Source organism: Anticarsia gemmatalis, chromosome 28, assembly GCF_050436995.1.
Source record: "Anticarsia gemmatalis isolate Benzon Research Colony breed Stoneville strain chromosome 28, ilAntGemm2 primary, whole genome shotgun sequence".
Classification (NCBI taxonomy): domain Eukaryota; kingdom Metazoa; phylum Arthropoda; class Insecta; order Lepidoptera; family Erebidae; genus Anticarsia; species Anticarsia gemmatalis.
This window is the reverse complement of record NC_134772.1, coordinates 377,734-398,370: the sequence shown is the minus strand read 5'-3', so window position 1 is coordinate 398,370 and position 20,637 is coordinate 377,734. Positions and strand designations below refer to the sequence as shown.

The 20,637-nt window shown below is 35.2% G+C and overlaps 2 protein-coding genes and 1 long non-coding RNA gene across 5 annotated transcripts in view; all 3 read right to left on the bottom strand.

The window, feature by feature from the left end:
* The window catches only part of LOC142984746 (uncharacterized), a 47,084-nt gene extending 37,401 nt beyond the window's left edge, over positions 1-9,683 (bottom strand). Inside the window, exon 1 of one of the 2 annotated variants that reach the window (XM_076132506.1) lies at positions 9,277-9,683. In XM_076132506.1, the coding sequence (XP_075988621.1) occupies positions 9,277-9,426 (150 nt within the window). In that variant the 5' untranslated portion in view covers positions 9,427-9,683. The remainder of the gene's footprint in view (positions 1-9,276) is intronic. The other variant, XM_076132507.1, reaches the window with a different exon arrangement.
* Positions 9,684-11,752: 2,069 nt separating this feature from the next.
* Positions 11,753-20,637, bottom strand: part of LOC142984934 (uncharacterized) — a 273,228-nt gene continuing 264,343 nt past the window's right edge. The window contains exon 2 of the long non-coding RNA XR_012960173.1: positions 11,753-13,870. This is a non-coding gene — a long non-coding RNA (uncharacterized LOC142984934). The remainder of the gene's footprint in view (positions 13,871-20,637) is intronic.
* LOC142984933 (uncharacterized) overlaps positions 11,753-20,637 on the bottom strand; it is a 46,828-nt gene continuing 37,943 nt past the window's right edge. For both annotated transcript variants that reach the window (XM_076132814.1, XM_076132815.1), the window contains exon 13: positions 11,753-20,608. In XM_076132814.1, the coding sequence (XP_075988929.1) occupies positions 20,524-20,608 (85 nt within the window). In that variant the 3' untranslated portion in view covers positions 11,753-20,523. The remainder of the gene's footprint in view (positions 20,609-20,637) is intronic.

The following is a 20,637-nucleotide window of genomic DNA, read 5'->3' as shown; positions in this document are numbered from 1 at the left end:
AGCAATTCTTAGTGCGGGAGCAGTCTTTAAAAAAGATGATTTGCTCTAACGGCGGAGGAAAACATCGTGATGAAAGTCATGTCTGACAGTTGTATCACTTATTTCTCCGTCATACAGTCCCCATCCCGAAATTAAACACTACTGCGTTTCATTTTAACTTTTCGAAGTTAAGTGTGTATTAGAAATTATTATCACTTGTTCCAACGGTGAAGGAAAACAACGTGATGCAACCCTGTATGCCTGAGAGTTCTTTAGAACAGTTCTTGAAGGTATGCAAAGTCCCCAACCCGCACTTGGCCAGCGTGGTGGACTCAAGGCCTAACCCCTCCTATCTGGGAGACGTTTGCCCAGCGGTGGGACAGCAATGGAAACTACCAAATGAACTAAAGTCATTGACTGTCCTCGAAATGACCTTGTGTCAACAAAAAATAACTACTAAGCAATAGTTTTTACTACATTAACTTACTTACCGTATTTTACTTAGTTAAAGGAAAATTTTCCGTTTGAAGAACAAATGATAGGTTTATATTAATGTGATAATCTGAATGTCTGTCTGTGTGTTTCGCTTTCATGGCTTAACTGTAAAACCAATTTTGATAAAACTGATTATGAATATAGTTGGAGACCAGTTGCGCTCACCGGTCGGTAAACGATCTGTGGGTTAAGCAAACCTTGGCGCGGACATTCCATGGATGGGTGACCGCATAGTGGTATTTGAACTGGGCGTCTCCGTGTTTGGGAAGGCACGTAAAAAGTCGGCCGCGGTAGTAGTCAATTAGGTCACGTCAAAGGCCTTCTAGCGGCTTGAACAACTTTGACACTAGGTTGACCACTAACCTACGCTTATAATACCTTGTAAATACGATTTGAAATACATGCCTAGTATTCGTAACCGGCGGTCCTGTATGACAACATGTATGTATGTGAATGAAACAAGGGAAGTTTGTAAGGATCGTACCAAGTGACGTTCTTTGGTCAACCTACCCCTATGGGAAAAAGGCGAGATATATTATGTATGCATCTATGTATTTTCAGAGGTGTTAGGCGAATCCTTAAATGGGACGCGGAGTATCCAATTGGAGGTACCGCGTCCTGGCCACTTTATGGTGACAGTTGAAGGAACACCATCAGGTTTTTAGTCGGTATGCTCAAATTTAAAAGCCGGAACGCCTAGCCGGCGGGAGAGCCCGACAGACCCCCGCTACCTCCCTGGAGCGGGACATGCAGTAATGCATTTTCCAGACGAAAAAAAAAAAAGGCGAACCCTTAAATATTCCTTCAAGAGCTGTGTTAAACAACTGTCAGACATGTCATTCATCACGATGTTTTCCTTCACCGTTATAACAAGTGATCATTATTAATAATACGCACATCACTTGGAAAAGACATTGGTGTGAAGTTATGAACCCTCGACCACTTGCGTGGGAGACGACTACTTATACCACTTGGCTATAATAAAGTGATATTATTTTTAAAATTTTCCGCTCGCACACGGGCTCCCATCATCTGGTTAAAAACAAACATTTCCAATGAAGTGTTGCCAACATAAATAATAAATATTGATATTTTCAACTGGCAATATTATTATTGTCTTTGCCTTAGTTTATAGTTGGTAAAATAAATTGAAATGTAATTATTTTGTGGAATTCCAGTTCATAATATTTATGTTTATATTATCTTAGATTTAGATTGGTGATGGAAATAAAGTTATATAGGTTATTGAATGATCAATATAATACACTAGCTGACCCGCGCAACTTCGCTTGCGTCACATTAGAGAATGGGCAAATTTTTTCCGCGTCTTTGTAACATTTTTTATTGGTACTCTTCTCCTATTAGTCGTAGCGTGATGATATATAGCCTATAGCCCTCCTCGATAAATGGGCTATCTAACACTGAAATAATTTTTCAAATCGGACCAGTAGTTCCTGAGATTAGCGCGTTCAAACAAACAAACTAACAAACTCTTCAGCTTTATAATATTATATTAGTAATAGTAATATTAGTAATTAGTATTAGTATTAGTATTAGTATAGATAGTATAGATATAGTATATAGTATATAGTAAGTATAGTATATAGTATATATAATACATACATAACTACATAGGTACATATATGTATAAACAGACGTCTGGTTCCCATGTTGGTAGGCAGAGACCAAAGAACGTCACTTGGTACGATCCTTACAAACTTCCCTTGCTTCATTCACATACATACATGTTGTCATACAGGACCGCCGGTTACGAGTACTACGCACCTGACCCCTTTTCCAACCTCTTTAACTATACAAGTTATCTATTTCTACAAAAGATTATTTTTTAAAATTTTGAACTCCCGCACTAAGAATTGCCCTTGTGTCGCGGGGACTTTTACAAACATACAAACAACGGACACAAAGCTCAACCAGACCCGAAACAATTATTTGTGGACCGCACAAATACATAATGGTATTGGCGTGGTGACCTAAACCACTGCGCCACGGAGGTATTTTCGGCGTGACTTGGGTTTTGAACCTGAGACTTTACACTACCGAACTATTAAACAAACTTATGAATGAATTCGTTCTTGAAAAGGTTGATTGTCACCAAACACTGGTTATTCCTGACTATAACCGGTTAAAACTGGATATCAGTTCAGAAACATTGTAATATTTGTGCTGTTTTATTAATTGACTTTGATTAGAATGTGACGGGTTTGCGTGTGGTCCTGAGTTTGATTCCTGGGTGAGGCAAAATGTGTACTTTTGTATATGAGACCAGAAATCGATCTTACAAGTCAATGATCAAGCCTTTCTTCCAACTATGTTGGAGTCAGCTTCCAGTCTCACCGCATGCAGCTGAATACCAGTGTTTTACATGCAGCGACTGTCTATCGGACCTTCACAACACAGTTACCTGGGTTATAACATGATACTAAGTAAGACTGGTTGTCAGACTTTCAAGCTTCTGACTACTGATAACGACCTGTCAAAGATCTTTAAAAATGACAGCCGGGACCTACAATTTAACCTGACTTCTGGAACAAGGAGAAACTCGGTTTGTATAATACGGTCACCCATCAACAGAACAACCTCGGCAAGCGGAGCTTAACCTCAGAGATCGATCTGCTCGACTGTTGTTGATACAGATAATGAATTTACCGCCAGTTCGGAAGGTTCATCACACAAATATTTGTCCAGGGTGGGATTCGAACCACACGCGGCACTACGGTTATTGCGGCGAGGTGACCACTTTAACCACTAAGCCAAACGTGCAGTTCCTTCCAGTTTCCAGTTAAACCTTCAAAAACAACAGGCGTATCACTTCCGTACAAATATACTTAAACAATCAACTAAAGCCATAAAAATCACCCCCAAACGAAATTTCAACTTGTAAAACAACTCAAATTTGCTTGGTTTCAGCCCCTTTCACCCCTTTTTATACTAAACGGGGGTAGCTTGCTATTATTTCCTTGGTTTTCTTGCTTCTTTGTCCAAAAAAAACTCTAAGAAAATGGCCCGGGAATATTTTTCCTGATCTATACTAATATTATAAAGCTGAAGAGTTTGTTTGTTTGTTTGAACGCGCTAATCTCAAGAACTACTGGTCCGATTTAAAAATTCTTTCAGTGTTAGATAGCCCATTTATTGAGGAAGGCTATAGGCTATATATCATTACGCTACGACCAATAGGAGCAGAGTACCAGTCAAAAATGTTACAAAAACGGGAAAAATTATGACCCATTCTCTCTTATATGACGCAAGCGAAGCTGCGCGGGTCAGCTAGTATCAAATATGAGCCTTTTAAAAAATCGAGAGTTCAAAATTACCAATGACTTTTCCAAGTGATGTGTGTATTATAAATAATGATCACTTGTTATAACGGTGAAGGAAAACATCGTGATGAATGACATGTCTGACAGTTGTTTAACACAGCTCTTGAAGATATGCAAAGTCCCTGCACTTGGTCAGCGTGGTGGACTCAAGGCCTAATTCCTCTCTCATTGCGGGAAGAAACCCTTGCCCAGCAGTGGGACGGTAACGGGTATATTTTTACTAGTATTGAGTTTTCAAAAATCAGGCAAATCTTACTAGGATTGTAAGTTTGGTAACCTAATTCCTATCTATGTATCGTATGGGTAGTGGTTAACCTAGTGTCAAAGTTGTTCAAGCCCGAAAGGCCTTTGACATGGCTTAACGACTAATTCCGAATGTGGATGTGGAATAATTTTTAACCCGAAGAATAATTTTACGCAGCCAAAATTGCGGGTATAAGTTATCTGACCATATTTCCATCAAAAATTTGATAAACGCTTTGCCTGACTGAGGAATCGAAACTAAAACCTCGCGATCGGGAACTTACTTGAACATAGATACGAAATATTAACGAAAGATTTTATTCGACTAGAAAAAAAACAGCTAGCTTTTCTTCAAACTATGTTGGTGTCGGCTTCCAAAATTATCTTGACCAGGAAATCGAACCGAAACCCTCAGTATCGGAAGTCACACGTTTAGCATAAAACATTTTATAAAAACACTAGAGGCCGCCAGCGACTTCGTCCGCGTGGAAACCCCTTCCCGTGTAAATCCCGATCCCTCTGCAACTTCGGGATCAGAAGCAGCCTGTGTAATTCCGGGTCTTAAGCTACCTACATGCCAAATTTCATCGAAATCTGTTAAGTAGTATTAGCGTGAAAGAGTAACAAACATCCATACATACTCACAAACTTTCGCATTTATAATATTAGTAGGATACTAGGTACCTATTTAAAGAACTTAAATCGTTTCACAAATAAATTTCCGAGTACCTACATGAAATCGATACAAAATAATTGCATACATCTAAATATATCCGTTTGTCCTGAATTCATAGTAAAGTGGGGTGTCTTAGACACAACCACATGACCTCATCGATCGGCCGGAGACACTATGACGCGGGTACCTCATAACTATGCGATCATCAGTATACGAACACCAGGTTAAGCGACCTTATCGCGGACAATACATAGATGGGTGTCCGAATTTTACGTTCCCTTCAAAGTATGGAGACGATCAGCTAACTCGCACAGGGAGGGGTTAGGCATCGAGTCCATCACGCTGGTCAAATGCGGGTTGGAGACTTCGGATACCTTCAATCAAGAACTGTTTTCAAGAACTTTCAGGCATTCTATGTTTCATTACGATGTGTGTAATGTGGATATAACACTATAACCCTTCGGTAAGACTGGTTATCAGACTTTCAAGCTTATGACTCCTGTTAACGACTGTCAAACATCTTTACAGCCGGACCCCCAATTTAACGTGCATTTCGAAATACGGAGGAACTCGAGATGTATAAGATGGTCACCCATCCACAGATCAACCTCGGCAAGCGTAGCTTGACCTCAGAGATCGATCTGCGCGGCTGTAGTTAACTAAGACTTTAAATTAATAAATTAATTAATAGTTTATATCCTGTAACTAGGCACTGCTGTTTATCAACTGGGAATTCCAGACTGTTTCCTAGTCACATCCTATGTTTATAATTAAGATTTATCTAAAACACGCGACTAAACACGTCATTAGACCACGCGTCACTTAACTTTGTATGTCTGAATATAGCAACAAGCCAGCAAGAAAGGCAAAAAATAATAAACTAAGCCAACAAGACTTTCTTCCAACTATTTTAGAGTCGGCTTCCAGTCTCATGGGATGCAGCTGAATACCAGTGTTTTACATGCAGCGACTGTCTATCTGACCTCCACAACACAGTTGCCTGGGTTATAACACGATACTTAGTAAGACTGGTTGTCAGACTTTCAAGCTTCTGACTACTGACAACGATTGTCATCTCATCCTACTAATATTATAAATGCGATAGTTTGTGAAGATGGTTGCATATTTGTTACTTCTTCACGAAAACACTACAAGACGATTTTTAATGAAATTTGGTACACAGACAGTTTATAACTTGGATTAAAACATAGGATATTTTTCATCAGCGATGCGACAACAACTCCCAGGCATAAAAGGTTTAGTTCACCGTTAGAACAGGTGACTGCAATACAGACATAACTTAGAAAAGTCATAGGTTCGAACCCTCGATCACTTGCGTAGGAGACGAATAGACCACTTGGCTATTACTGCTCTTTGCAAAAAACAGGCAAATATTTTAACTGTCGTGAGGAGATGCCCTAGAAAGACATACACAGATCATATTGGTGATGTCTTGCAAACAAGTCAGGTGCTACTCGTAACCGATATTCCTGTATGACAACATGTATGTATGTGAATGAAGCAAGGGAAGTTTGTAAGGATCGTACCAAGTGGTGTTGTCTGGTCTCGTGAAAAAAGGCTTGATTTTATGTATGTATGTTTGTTAATGTATGACTAAATGTCTTGTATATACAGAAATAGCCACATTATATTTACTTAATAAATTTACAAGTTCTAATTTAAGAGTTGTAAAGAATTTGGGTAATTCCCAGATTAGAGTATTATGTAATTCTTGCTAATTTATTTATCTAAATATCATAAATAGGAAAGTTTTGATGGATGTTTGTCACTCACACACAGAAATATATGATCATGGGATTTCATACTGCCAATGTTATTGTAATTAATTAAAAGCAAAACAGTAAATAAAATAATTTAACACATTAGTTACTGTCCCGCTACTGGACAAGGGTCTCCTCCCGTTATGAGGGAGGAGTTAGGCCTTGAGTCCACCACGATGACCAAGTGCAAGTTGGGGACTTTGCATACCTTCAAGAGCTGTTCTACAGAACTCTCAGGCATGCAAGGTTCCATCACAAAGTTCAGAGCTTAAGCAAATGTTTCCAAAGATGACAAGAGTTGAAATTATCTTCTTTGAATTTTTATTAGGGTATTTTGGGTTTTACCCGCATACCATGTTTCAACAATGAATTCAGTAGATGAGTTAAGTAGTGAAATGTAACTATAAACAATAATATTAATTATAGAGAAATAGAATTGTTAGATATTTCATTGCTTTAGGTTCCATTTTAACAGTTAACACAAGAGTCATTTTGTCAGAAAATGTATGAAAAATTAAAAAAAAACAAAAAATATTTTTTGACAATCAGCTGTCTTTGTTTACAATTACAATAAAATCGCGCCTTTTTCCCATAAGGGTAGGCACAGACCAAAGAACCCCACTTGCTATGATCATGTACACCTACATACATACTACATACCTTTAAGCATTCTCAAACAATAATAGTAGGTAGTAATGTAGTTAAGGAATGCCTACTAGGTACTAGGTATATAAGGCCTGGATCTCTCATATTGTATATTGTTTTAATTGAAACAATGGGACTCTTATTATTTGAATAAAATGCCTGTGTTATTGCTTAAATACAAAAATATGCTATAAATTTATAAAAACTTTTTAATCAAACAGCCGGGCAGCCTAGCCTTTCTTCCAACTATGTTGGAGACGGTTTTCAGTCTCACCGGATGCAGCTAAATACCAGTATTTTACATGGAGGTACAGTCTATTGGACCCTCCACAACACAGTTACCTAGGTTATAACACAATACCCCTTGGTAGGACTGGTTGTCAGACTTTCAAGCTTCTGACTACTGTTAACAACTGTATAAGATATTTAAAGATGACAGAGGGGACCTATAACTTTTCTAATACAGGCTTATTTAAAAGGAACAAATAAGGCTTATAGCTTAAAGGAAGCTCCAATAACTAACTGAATAATATTGTATTTATAAAACTATACAATTTCTTCATATTTAAATCCCATATGATTTGCTGTGCCATATTAAAAACCTTAGTTAATGGGTACTGATATTTGTTATAATAAAGGAATAGCTGGTATAATTATAAAATACCTTGCTTTAGCTTTGATCACCAAGTAAAATTGGTTCGCATTCGCTGGCCAAAAGCGTTGACTTTGCATTCCTTCAAGAACTCTTTAAACAACTCTCAGATATGGAATATATCTTCATAACAGTAATATTTCATAGAAATAAATGATTTTTTATATGTTACATATTAAAGACAATGTAAAATTTTATTACATAAGACATGAGAATTATTTCAACAGTTCTTGAAGGTATGTTAAGTCTTCAACCTATTATTTAGTGGGATTAAGGCCTTGCGATGGGTCATTTAATAAGCAGAGCTTTGCCCAGCAGTGGGATAACTTATGTAAGACATTTAGGTTACAATTTTCAAGTAAAATTATAGAATTTTGATTTGTTTTAAATTGTGTTGTGTTTAATGTCAACTTTGCATAACCTAGTAAGAATAGGCCTGTAGTTTAATTGCTAGGTAAATAATTTAAAATGGGTATAGTATTTCAAGTCAGGAACAGAATAAAAATATATGTTCTAATTGGAAGTAGCGATATCCTGTTACTAACATCTTAAATTTAAACAATATTCTGTGATTCAAATTAGAATATTTAGTAAGTCCATGTTTGTGCCTATTCTCTTTAACTGCTAAACAGATTCTGATGAGATTTATCATGAAAAATACGCTTAGTAATGTGTGTTTAGAACAATGTTACGTTTTTGATTGATAATTGTGTCTGTATACTTGAACATATCTTAACAATGATTGTTTTGATTATGATAAAGTTAATTTCTTTATGTAAACGTGTTATCAATGCTAGTTTCAGCTTTGTTTTAACAAAATCCACACAGTTGTGCCTCACTTGTCGTAGGCGAAAACTCAGTAGTTCGCTCATAGTACGCATTAAACGAAATAGTACCAGTAACAAGACACGATAATTGATCAAGTGGACATTGAATGAAGACATCAATTGAACATAATTGTCGCTAAAAACACTTATAAAAGTACGCAAAAAAATACCTTATTCCCGCCATATTGGTTAAAAAAAATGAACAAAAACAGTGGCAAAGGCACGAAAACAATTATAATGCATAATGCCTATGCGAACTTTTTCCATCACAAAATTTTCGAACTATTACCCGACTGATTGGAGAAGTGTCCAATACATTAGCCGGTTTATAGTAAACAATGTACAATCAAACTGGTTTGTTTAATGTTATTTTTTTTAACAAACACGTTCTCGCCCCTCGTTCATCAGCTAGTTGTAGATTAAAACGGGTTATATTGTAATGTTTGGCAAACCTGACCGCTGTGCCGACGAAAGGCTTCGGACGAATGGAAAAAACCACTATTTCACATCACCAGAAGCTCGCACTATGTAACTTACAACGCACTGACACCTCTCAATACACTTCTTAAACGTGTAATACAGGAATTAAACACTAAAACCACAGTGATACGCGACATAACGACAATAGGGTACGCACCTTAGTCTTAGTTATAACGTGTGTAGCTAGTTTTACAACAGCAAAGTTTCCCGTGCCGATCGTTTTCTCTAGCTCATAGTTGCCAACGCACACGAGCTGGTCTATCGGGAAATGCTTGCTTTTGTGCGTTGGGTTCATATCGCTGGCCATTTTCGTGTGAAACTTGAAATAATTCGTTCGACCTCACGTTATCCACCGAGCGAAATTCGTCTACTGACGATAGTTCACGCCGACTGCCGCAATGGCGCCACTGTCACTCACGTCATTCGCCTCGGGAGGTTCATCTGTACCCCGCGATGTTTCATTAACAAACACTATTTTATTTATATTGAATTCTCATTGTGGCGCGCGAATTGCCTCTAAAACGTTTTAATTTCAATTAGCCATCGTTCTAATCGCAATACGAATGTCAAACAGGTGTTGACAGACACTCTTATCAGTGTTTCTCTTATCAATACGCAGGGATTCAATTGAACAACACTGGCTCATGAAAATAAGAACTCGATTCACAACCTTTACGCGACTTGTGCTATCTCTTTCTATGTGATTCATGTGTCAAACGTTAGAGCGAGATGGGTAGAGTGATCACCGTCAGGCGGGAGACCGGGTGACGTCAGTGGGCCTGCCTGACGTCACACGCGGCAATTTCAAACTAAGAGACGGTGTGGGGAGTACGTCAGTAGAAAATATCGATTTTTCTTATCGTTTAGTGCAACTTTTAACAGAATGATAATAATTATCGCAGAACGCAAGAACTACGTCGCTTTAGCCATGGTAATACTAGTATAACCTGATTACTTATTTCATTCTTAGATCAAGATGAATGTTCATTCAAGACGATTCACTTTACAATTACCATTGATTGATAGCTTCATGTTATTTCTTCTCGAAGCGTACTAAGACGTGTTCGGATCAATGACAATGAGTTATTGGATTAGGAAATCAATCGGAAAGTCTTGTTTTTTGATCAGAGAATGTGTTTCTGTATTCAAGGTCTCGCGCTATCGCCATATTTGTGTGTCGTATCGTAGATACAATCTATAAGATTATGTATTCGGGAACAGATAAATGGGTTACCATAATATAGGCGATGTTCATTCATAGAGGTTGATTGTGAGGCACTATTGATTTTGTATTATTTTGGTAAAGTGCCATCTGTTGTTCATTTGATGGTACTAACTAGTAGCCATTGGAGTTGGCGGTCTGCGTACTTAGGCCACATGTAGTAAGAGCTTCGACCGCTTTCATAGAGATGGCGTTAGTCGTAGTGTGCAGACGTATTTCATCGTGTATTGGACTTGGACACAATATTATTACTTTGCAGAACTAAAGTAGGTATTTGCTACTTTGTTTTCGGGTAAGTTATCAGATAGGATCTTGAAAGTTGTTCGATAGATTTCTATCTATCTATCTAATCAGCCCGTATCCACCCACTGTTGAGTATAGGCCTCCCCCTCAGCACGCCACTTTATACGGTCCTCCGCTTGTCTCATCCATTTCGGCCCTACACATTTAACAATGTCGTCCGACCATCTAGTTGCAGGCCTTCCGTGAGGCCTTCTTCTTCGATAGATTTACCCTCATTTTACCTACTGAGTAGGACATTCGACAATATTTCTACAGAAAACTAATCCATTGCAAGTACAATGTAAACTAACCAAATCAATCTATGAACTTCAATTTTCCAGAAAGTACTTACGAACAACTTACCTTGTGGAAATCAACTAACCTACTTATATACTTACCTATTTACCACCGTACTACCACTACATATATTATCTATACTAATATTATAAAGCTGAAGAGTTTGTTTGTTTGTTTGTTTGAACGCGCTAATCTTGGGAACTACTGGTCCGATTTGAAAAATTCTTTCAGTGTTAGATAGCCCATTTATCGAGGAAGGCTATAGGCTATATATCATCACGCTACGACCAATAGAAGCAGAGTACCAGTGAAAAATGTTACAAAAACGGGGAAAATTATGATTCTCTATTGTGACGCAAGCGAAGTTGCGCGGGTCAGCTAGTTATAATATAAAGTCTACTGTACCTTTGTTTATAACCCAATGTTATATTTATTTCGCAGGGTTGAACTTAGGGTTGCCAGAGCCGTGCTGATTATTTCCTGGATATTTAATTTCCTAGGTCCTCGAAACGGAATTTACTAGATATTTCTGGTAACTTAGAAAGGAATCAAAATTTTGGTCCGAGACTATGCTAAGTAGGAGTGCCCAAAAAGGTTCTTAATTTGACCTTTGCAGACATTCTATTGTAACTATGAAAGAAACTAGTATTTATTCATGCCGGGACAGGAAAGTTAAATTACTGGATACGGGACAACACGTAAAATTCCGAGACCATCCCGGCCATCTGGTCACCCTAGTTGAACTGCAGGAAATATGGACGAAGGAAATCTTTTTTGATGTTTGGATAAAATAATAAGAGTCGAAATAAATATAATAAATAAAACAACTATATAATAATTTACTCATTTAAATATATATTTCTATAATAGTAATCTGTTACGTATTTTTACATAAATAGTCGACGGAAGCCGCCAACAATTTTACAATTCATAAATAATAATTATTATTACAATAAATTATTTTTTATTTTTATTTATAAATACAGCAACGGTGTCCACACTACGATTTAGCAATCTTTGGTTAAAATTAACATATTTACTTTCAGCGAAGTTTTACAAACGATATAACAAATAATAAAATTATAAAAAAAAAACAAACAACCACGCTTGCGTCGCGTTCACATCACCGAAGGCCGAATGCCGAGAGACGGAAGCCGACTGCCGTAAGCCGTAAGCCGTCGGCCGAAAGCCGGAAGCCGACGGCCGAAAGCCGGAAGCCGACGGCCGAAAGCCGGAAGCCGACGGCCGAAAGCCGGCTACCGGACTCGGCTTAAATTACACACTAACCATTGACTATTATTTCGTTCGGCCACAGATGAGAACGCGACATACAAAGCATAATACCTATTTAGCTTTACATATCTATATGTTAGAAATTCCGTAAAAATTAATAAACGCATCGCCTCCAAGATAGTTATAGTGTTTGAAGAATAATTCAGTTTTGATATTTATTGATTTTTTAAATAGAACTTATTTAAATAATTGCACTCATCCCGCAATTGGTCAGCGTGGTGGACTCAAGGCCTAGCCCCTCCCTCATTTCAGGAGAAGACCTTTGCCCAGCTGTGGGACATTAATTTTAAGCAATGATAAACTTCAATATAGAAATTACATGCATTTTACCCGACTGCGCAGAACAAAGAAGTGTTTATTTAATCTTTCATGACCATAAACTCTCTCTCCGATGAACTACAATATGTAGTAATACATTTTTAACCGACTACACAAAGAAAGGGTTATTTCATCTTGTAAGACTACAGCAATATTACTTTACCTATCACCGTATCATAAGCAATAATACTTTATATACCACCATTAAACTATAGCTTGATATAACTATATAAATAAAAATGAATTGCTGTTCGTTAGTCTCGCTAAAACTCGTGAACGGCTGGACCGATTGGGAAAATTTTGGTCTTGAATTATTCGTGGGAGTCCAGAGAAGGTGTTAAAGGTGAAACAATTTGTATTAAATAAAAACAAGAAAGCGTGATCGGAGCTGTCAGATAGAATTCTATTAAAAAAATCAATAAATATCAAAATAATTAAAATTCAAGCCGTTATAAAATAAAATAATACTTAAAAAATACTATATTCTCTTCAAACACTTTGAAAAGGGTCGCGTTTATTTATTTTTGTAACATCAAGCCATCAGCAGAATTTGTGATAAGCAGTAACATTTCATTATAATATATATATTATTATATATTTTAATTTTATATTTTTTTGAACACACTATGCTAATCCATCGTTACGAAATTGAAATATTGTGATATGAGTACTTTAAATTTTTTTTTAATAAAAAATGAAAAATAATTAATTATGTTCTTTAATATCTGTTTATACTAATAGAAACAAGGCGTAATGTTATGTATGTTTGTATGTGAAACAAAATTATACATTATTTAGATTTAGATACTTTAATTAGCAGTAATGCCATTAAAAATTGTATTTATATTAATCGAAATTTTCAATTTGTAGATAACAAAACAAAATATAATTTTGAACAGCAACTTAATTATTTATTAACTAATTTTAAAGAAAAAAATTGGATACCCCAAGACAAAAATAATCTCTCCGAGTTTAATTTAATATTTAATCAAATATCATCAAAATCAGTTAAGCAGTTAAACAGACTCTTATTACCCAACTGCACAAAAAAGGAGAGTAATGTTTACAAAATAAATATTTTATAATGTATTTTCAAAGTAATCATATCACACATTTCCAATATACAATCCACCAATCGTAATTGTCTAATAAAAATTTAATTTCTTTACTCTTTTGTACCTCGTATCGTTTGTATTTCAACAATTACTAATTAAATAGTAATTAAAATACTTTAATATTGACGTCACATTCATGAATGGAGACAATTAAATATGTAATTTAAAAAACCTATTTAGAAATAAGACATTACTCACTTTTCATCGTATGGTTAGTGGTCAACCTACTGTCAAAGTTGTTCAAGCCCGAGGGCCTTTGACGTGGCTTAACGACTGTTATCTTAATTGACAACAACCGGGACCGACTTTTTACGTGCCCTCCGAAGCACGGAGACGCTCAGTTCAAATACCACTATACGGTCACCCATCCATGGAATGACCGAACCAAGGTTTGCTTAACCCACAGATCATTTACCGACCGGTGAGCGCAACTGGCTATAAGTGCTTTCAATTGGTCACTCCAAAGAGAGGTTTATAGTATCGCTCAGTGTGTTCGCGTAACTAGTACATTACATAGATGTAGGTGCAGTGTTTGAGCTGAGCGTGTCCGTGATACAAGTCACGCTTGTTGTTTAACATAACTACAGTTCACCACAAACACGACAACTACTTTTACACTAGGTTCACTAACCATATTATAAACTCAGTATTTTGTTTCACTTCAGTAACGCTCAAATCTTAATAGGTCTTTAAATTTTCTATATGGTTCTTATATATGTATAGTATGTTCTATAAGTATGTATGTATGTATATAGTAACTACATGAACATAAATACAAGAGATGTCTACTATAGCATCTTTATTTTGTCCTGCTAACTTGAGTACTTGACAATCAAATCAGCTACTCTTTATGACATGCCAAAAACACATTTTAGTATAGAAATACGACATAGTGACGTCACAGTTTCGTATTTTCGTTAGTATGAAAAAGTGCCTAATAAAATGTTTCAGTCTGTAATAATTACAATTTAAACATTTATGAAAAAAATACATAGCCTGGGCATTTTAGATGAACCTTTTACGAGTACAAGTTTAATCATTTTTCATTAACCCAATCAACTACCCAATTAATAATATAAAGCGCTACTAAACCAAGACTTTAATTAAAATAGATGCTTATATAAAATTATATTAGCTTAGCCTTTTATTCCAAACTGTGTTGGAGTCGGCTTCCAGTCTCACCGGATGCAGCTGAATACCAGTATTGTACATGCAGCGACTGTCTATCTGACCTCCACAACACAGTTACCTGGGTTATAACACGTTACTAAGTAAAACTGACTTATGTAAAATTATACATTTACTAAATACAAATATTATGCGAAAATATCTATATTTTTCAGTTATCACACACACACTTGGTCAGCGTGGTGGACTCAAAGCCTAACCCCTCCCTCATTACGGGAGGAGACCCTTGCCCAGCAGTGGGACAGTAATGGGTTAAATTAATTTAGTTTGTAAAGTTATCACGACAAAGTAAAGATGCTACAGTTGTCTGTACATAAGGAGTACTTGTGAGGGAACAGAGGGTTCTCCCTCACACGCACTCCTTATTAACCTCTCTTATATACTATACATATATAACCATATACATTTATATGAAGACGTCGTTTTTAAACAAAAATGCCGTATTGACATAATTATAACATGATTTAGTTATTATTGTAAGGAACTATTGGGAAATAGTTGTTAGTCGGTTTTTTAATAGTCGTTTGGGAAACGAGATTCTTTATATTTAATTATTTAATTAGCTATAATATATCGCCTGTTGTAGAAGACGGTGTAGGTAGAGGTGTATGATATACATCCACGTTTTGCCATTAACAATGTTAGTCCCATGTAATAGGGAGACTATTGCCATATACCGGACACGTTACCAAACTCTTATTTTGAGATTATTTATATAAAATAATAGATTAATTCCTTAGTTAAGAGTAGTTACATTTTCAAAGACTTGATTTTTATTTGAGAACTTGAAAATTTTACTTATTATTAAAGTCAAAAATGGTTGTTAAAACAATAATATTACTAAATTTAGACTTTTCAGATAAAAAACAATATTCTAACCTACATAAACGATATTTTAAAATAATTCCCAAAATAGACTATTAAAAAAACCGACTAACGACTACAAAAATACGAACCGACTACCACAAAAATGCATAATATTAAACAATTAACCACACTTCGCAAAAAAGCTAAAATATAAAAAGAAAAAAATTATATATTATATTAATAATTAATAACAATCATATAATTTTTAATATACTAGGGAAGGATAATGGCCACATTTTTAACTTTGAAAAGTAATTTAACAAAAAAATATGAGAAATGTTTGTTTACCATTAGGTCAACGCTCAGTGAGTTAAGTAGCTTGTACATTACATAGATGTAGGTGCAGTGTTTGAGCTGAGCGTCTCCGTGATACAAGTCACGCTTGTTGTTTAACATAACGACAGTTCACCACAAACACGACAACTACTTTGACTGAAAAATGTATATTTTAGCTAACTATTATTGTACAAACATAACTTATGTACAAATTTCGACAAAAAAAAAACCTTTTTGCAAAATTACTTTTCAAAGTCTCACAAAAAATCATTAAACATTACAATTAAATAATTAATTATACTAAAACATAACCTTTAGCTATCTAAAATCATATTTTCAACAATAATTTATTTAATTATTGCATTGTTCAATATAATAAAACAACAGTGTGACAACAGCGCCATCTTGCGGCGAGTAGACGAACCGTGTTTAGTAGTAACGCCATCTAGCGTATTTGGTTTGACAACTTTTCATGTTTTTAGTAAATGCAAAAAGTAATCATATTATTTTTATTTATTATTTTTATTGAAGGGTATTGTCATAGGGAGAGTATACAGGGTGTCCCGAAACTCAACGATAATCCGAGACAGGATGAAAGGCCAAGTCATACCGGTTCTAGGAAAAATAAAAAAAAAATCCATATCACTTAGTTCAGCAATAATAGACACTTTTCAAAAAAGTTGAAATTCCACACCCTTGGTCGCATTTTCAAGTCCTGTGATCACCAATGTCACAATTTCGCTGTGTTTTTTTCAATTTCCTGATCTTCATTAAATATGCTATTAATCGTAAAACAAATTTATGCACAAAACATTGTTAATTTAATAAAAAATGTTAAGTTTTAGTGAGTCATGGTTCACAAAAATATCGTTAGTTAACTTTGACGCTTCATATTGAAAAAAAAATGTACTACACTACCCTTGGCAAGTTATTTCAAAAGTTGGCGCATTTAATCAAGATTTCAAAATGGTGCAACACTTGCCACTTTTCTTGCCATTAAAAATGTTATTTTTATTTGAACGACGAGTATCCCCGAAAATGGATCGGACGGAGTGGTACAATTGTATGGCCTCCTCGTTCCCCCGATCTAAATCCAGTAGATATTTTTTACTGGGAATGCATAAAAGAAATGTCTATTCGAAATCAATACAAAATCTATCAAAACTGCGTCAGAAAATTGACACAGCGTCAGAAGATATAAATGCAAAGAATTTTGCTTGACTGGTGCAAAGGTCTTTTGTAAGGCGTTGCAGAGCCTGTATTCGTGCTAGAGGAAAGCAATTATTTTTAGTAAAGAGGTAATTGAGTCAGTGCATAACCAATATTTAATGTAATAAACATTATAGGTAAAAATAATTAAAAAAAAAGAATGAACAAACCATCGTTCTTTTTTAATTATTCTCCTTAAACTAATGTAATTCCGAATTGTTTTCCTCTGGCACGAATACAGGCTCTGCAACGCCTTACAAAAGATCTTTGCACCAGTCAAGCAAAATTCCTTGCATTTATTTCTTCTGACGCTGTGTCAATTTTCTGACGCAGTTTTGATAGATTTTGTATTGATTTCGAATAGACTTTTTCTTTTACGCATTCCCAGTAAAAAATATCTACTGGATTTAGATCGGGGGAACGAGGAGGCCATACAATTGTACCACTCCGTTCGATCCATTTTCGGGGATACTCGTCGTTCAAATAAAAATAACATTTTTAATGGCAAGAAAAGTGGCAAGTGTTGCACCATTTTGAAATCTTGATTAAATGCGCCAACTTTTGAAATAACTTGCCAAGGGTAGTGTAGTACATTTTTTGTTCAATATGAAGCGTCAAAGTTAACTAACGATATTTTTGTGAACCATGACTCACTAAAACTTAACATTTTTTATTAAATTAACAATGTTTTGTGCATAAATTTGTTTTACGATTAATAGCATATTTAATGAAGATCAGGAAATTGAAAAAAACACAGCGAAATTGTGACATTGGTGATCACAGGACTTGAAAATGCGACCAAGGGTGTGGAATTTCAACTTTTTTGAAAAGTGTCTATTATTGCTGAACTAAGTGATATGGATTTTTTTTTTTATTTTTCCTAGAACCGGTATGACTTGGCCTTTCATCCTGTCTCGGATTATCGTTGAGTTTTGGGACACCCTGTATAATTATTGTTTTATATAGAAAATATATTATTTTCTATACAATTGTAAGACGAGTTAAGTTATTCAAATTCGCTAGACAGCTATCGTAGATATATCTTTTTGGTTTAATTTCAAATGCATATCAGTACAGCATTTTAGATAGAAATAATTACTTTTTATACATTACTTGTATATTTAGAAAGTTTCCAAATAAATTGCTAACGTCATTATGTCGTATTTCTATATTAAAAAACATTTTATAGACAGTAGCTAATTTAACTTTAATTAAAACGTCCTATTTTGTCAAAAAATAGGGTACTCGACTATCAGTCAAATCAGCTACTCTTTATAAATGTCTAAAACCACATTTTAGTATAGAAATACGAAATAGTGACGTCACAGTTTCGTATTTTCGTTGGTATCAAAAATGTTTCAGTCTGTAATAATTACAATTTCAATATTTACGAAAATTACATAGTCTGAGCATTTTAAATGAACCTTTTACGAGTACGAGTTTAATAATATTTCGTTAACCCAGTCAACTACCGAATTGCTCACGGCACTGTAAAATTTTCATAGTATTTGTATAAAATTAGCACTAATATGCATTTGAATTTTCAGACATAATTATTGTTAAAATATAAATTAATGTTTTATTATTAATCTGTGTAATATTCTGTAACTAAATAAATCAAGCCTAGCCTTTCTTCCAACTATGTTGGAGTCGGCTTCCAGTCTCACCGGATGTAGCTGAATACCAGTATTGTACATGAAGCGACTGTCTATCTGACCTCCACAACACAGTTACCTGGGTTATAACACGATACTAAGTAAGACTGGTTGTCAGACTTACAAGCTTCTGACTACTGTTAACGACTGTCAAAGATCTTTGAAAAAGACGCCTTCCGGAACACGGAGGAACTCGATATGTATAAGGTGGTCACCCATCCACAGAACAACCTCGGCAAGCGTAGCTTAACCTCAGAGATCGATCCGCGCGGCTGTTGTTAACTAAGCCACGAGTTCCTCAATCTACCAACGGGATGAAATTAAACTATACCCGGGTGAAGTCTGGCCTGCCTGCTAGTTTATAAAGACACAGAATAATAATAATACATTAATTTATTATATATCCAAGATTTTTCAGTTTTGAAATGAATTTAACAAAATTTTCAAACAAAATAAATCGTAAATTTTGTTAAAAAACCGGTATTTAGTGATTTTAAATAGCTCTTTGTACATGAAGTATAATTTTACGGTTATTTAAGACCAATTTCAATACCTCCAGATAACTGTCGGTTAGCTAAACCAGAGGAATATAAGATTCTATAAGTATGTTAGGACAATTTATTGAATAGTGACATAATATTGAAAATTATAGTCATTTAAATGTTTTTCTTTGGTCTCTGTCTACCCTCATAGGAGCAAGGGATGAAATTATGTATGTATTAACTTATGTTCGTAGTTCTTTATACTAAAAAAGTTGTCTTATGTTCTTTCCTTGGCATGTAATCTATCACTTTGCAAAATTTTAATCCAAATCGGTTGAGCAGTTTTGATGTGCAAAAAGGACAAACATGCTTTCAAATTTATTATGAAAAGTTCTGTCATAATCTTGAAAGTATGCTAACCAATAGTTATCTTCAAGTTATGAAATCAGCCAATAAGGTACCAATGTGTTTCTGTACATGAATAGAAAAACCGGATAACCGGTTTTTTGAAAATATCGATTTAAGCTTTTTACGTACAAATAATTTTAAATTTCTTAATGTGATGTATCTATAATTGAGTTTTGAGAAACCGTACATAACCGGGTATACGGTTAACCGGTTTTACGAATAACGGTATTAAGGTACAAATCGCTTATAAATTTACGAACTATACATGAGTGTTCTGGAAAACCGGATAAGTTTTCCGGTTAACCGGGTTTAGTGAAAATGCTACTTATTAATTTAGTGGAGTAATCTGTACATGAGTTTGTTGGAGATTCCGGCTTTAGCATCCGGTTAACCGGGTATAATTATAACGAGTAAATTATAAATAAATATCATTATTTATTTACTGTAATGTAATAACCGTAAATTATTCTAATAACCAGTTTTAAAAATCTAATAAACCGGGTAAAAATCTAGTTAAGTAAGCTGCAATTAATTACTAAATAATTGTTCTACACCAACTACAATACCAGATTTTAAAACCAGGATAACCGGATCAAAACCATGACCAACCAATTCGAGCAAATAATAATACCAATTACTATACATTCACAATCATATCCGGTTAAAAAAACCCGGTTAACCGGACCCAAAAAAAGTTTTAAAAACCAAACCACCTCTTAATTTACCGTGTGTCAATACTGTACATGTACCGGTTAACCGGCTGCCGTCCGGTTAAAATGGCGGGTGGTATCGCTACGTGTGCCGCGAGCCGGCGAGCTCGTAGAACAGTACATAAGCCTCGGACGACACCACGTTACGGCTGTTTATTGGTGTTACTCTGGAAAGAGAAATGAATAATTAATTGTA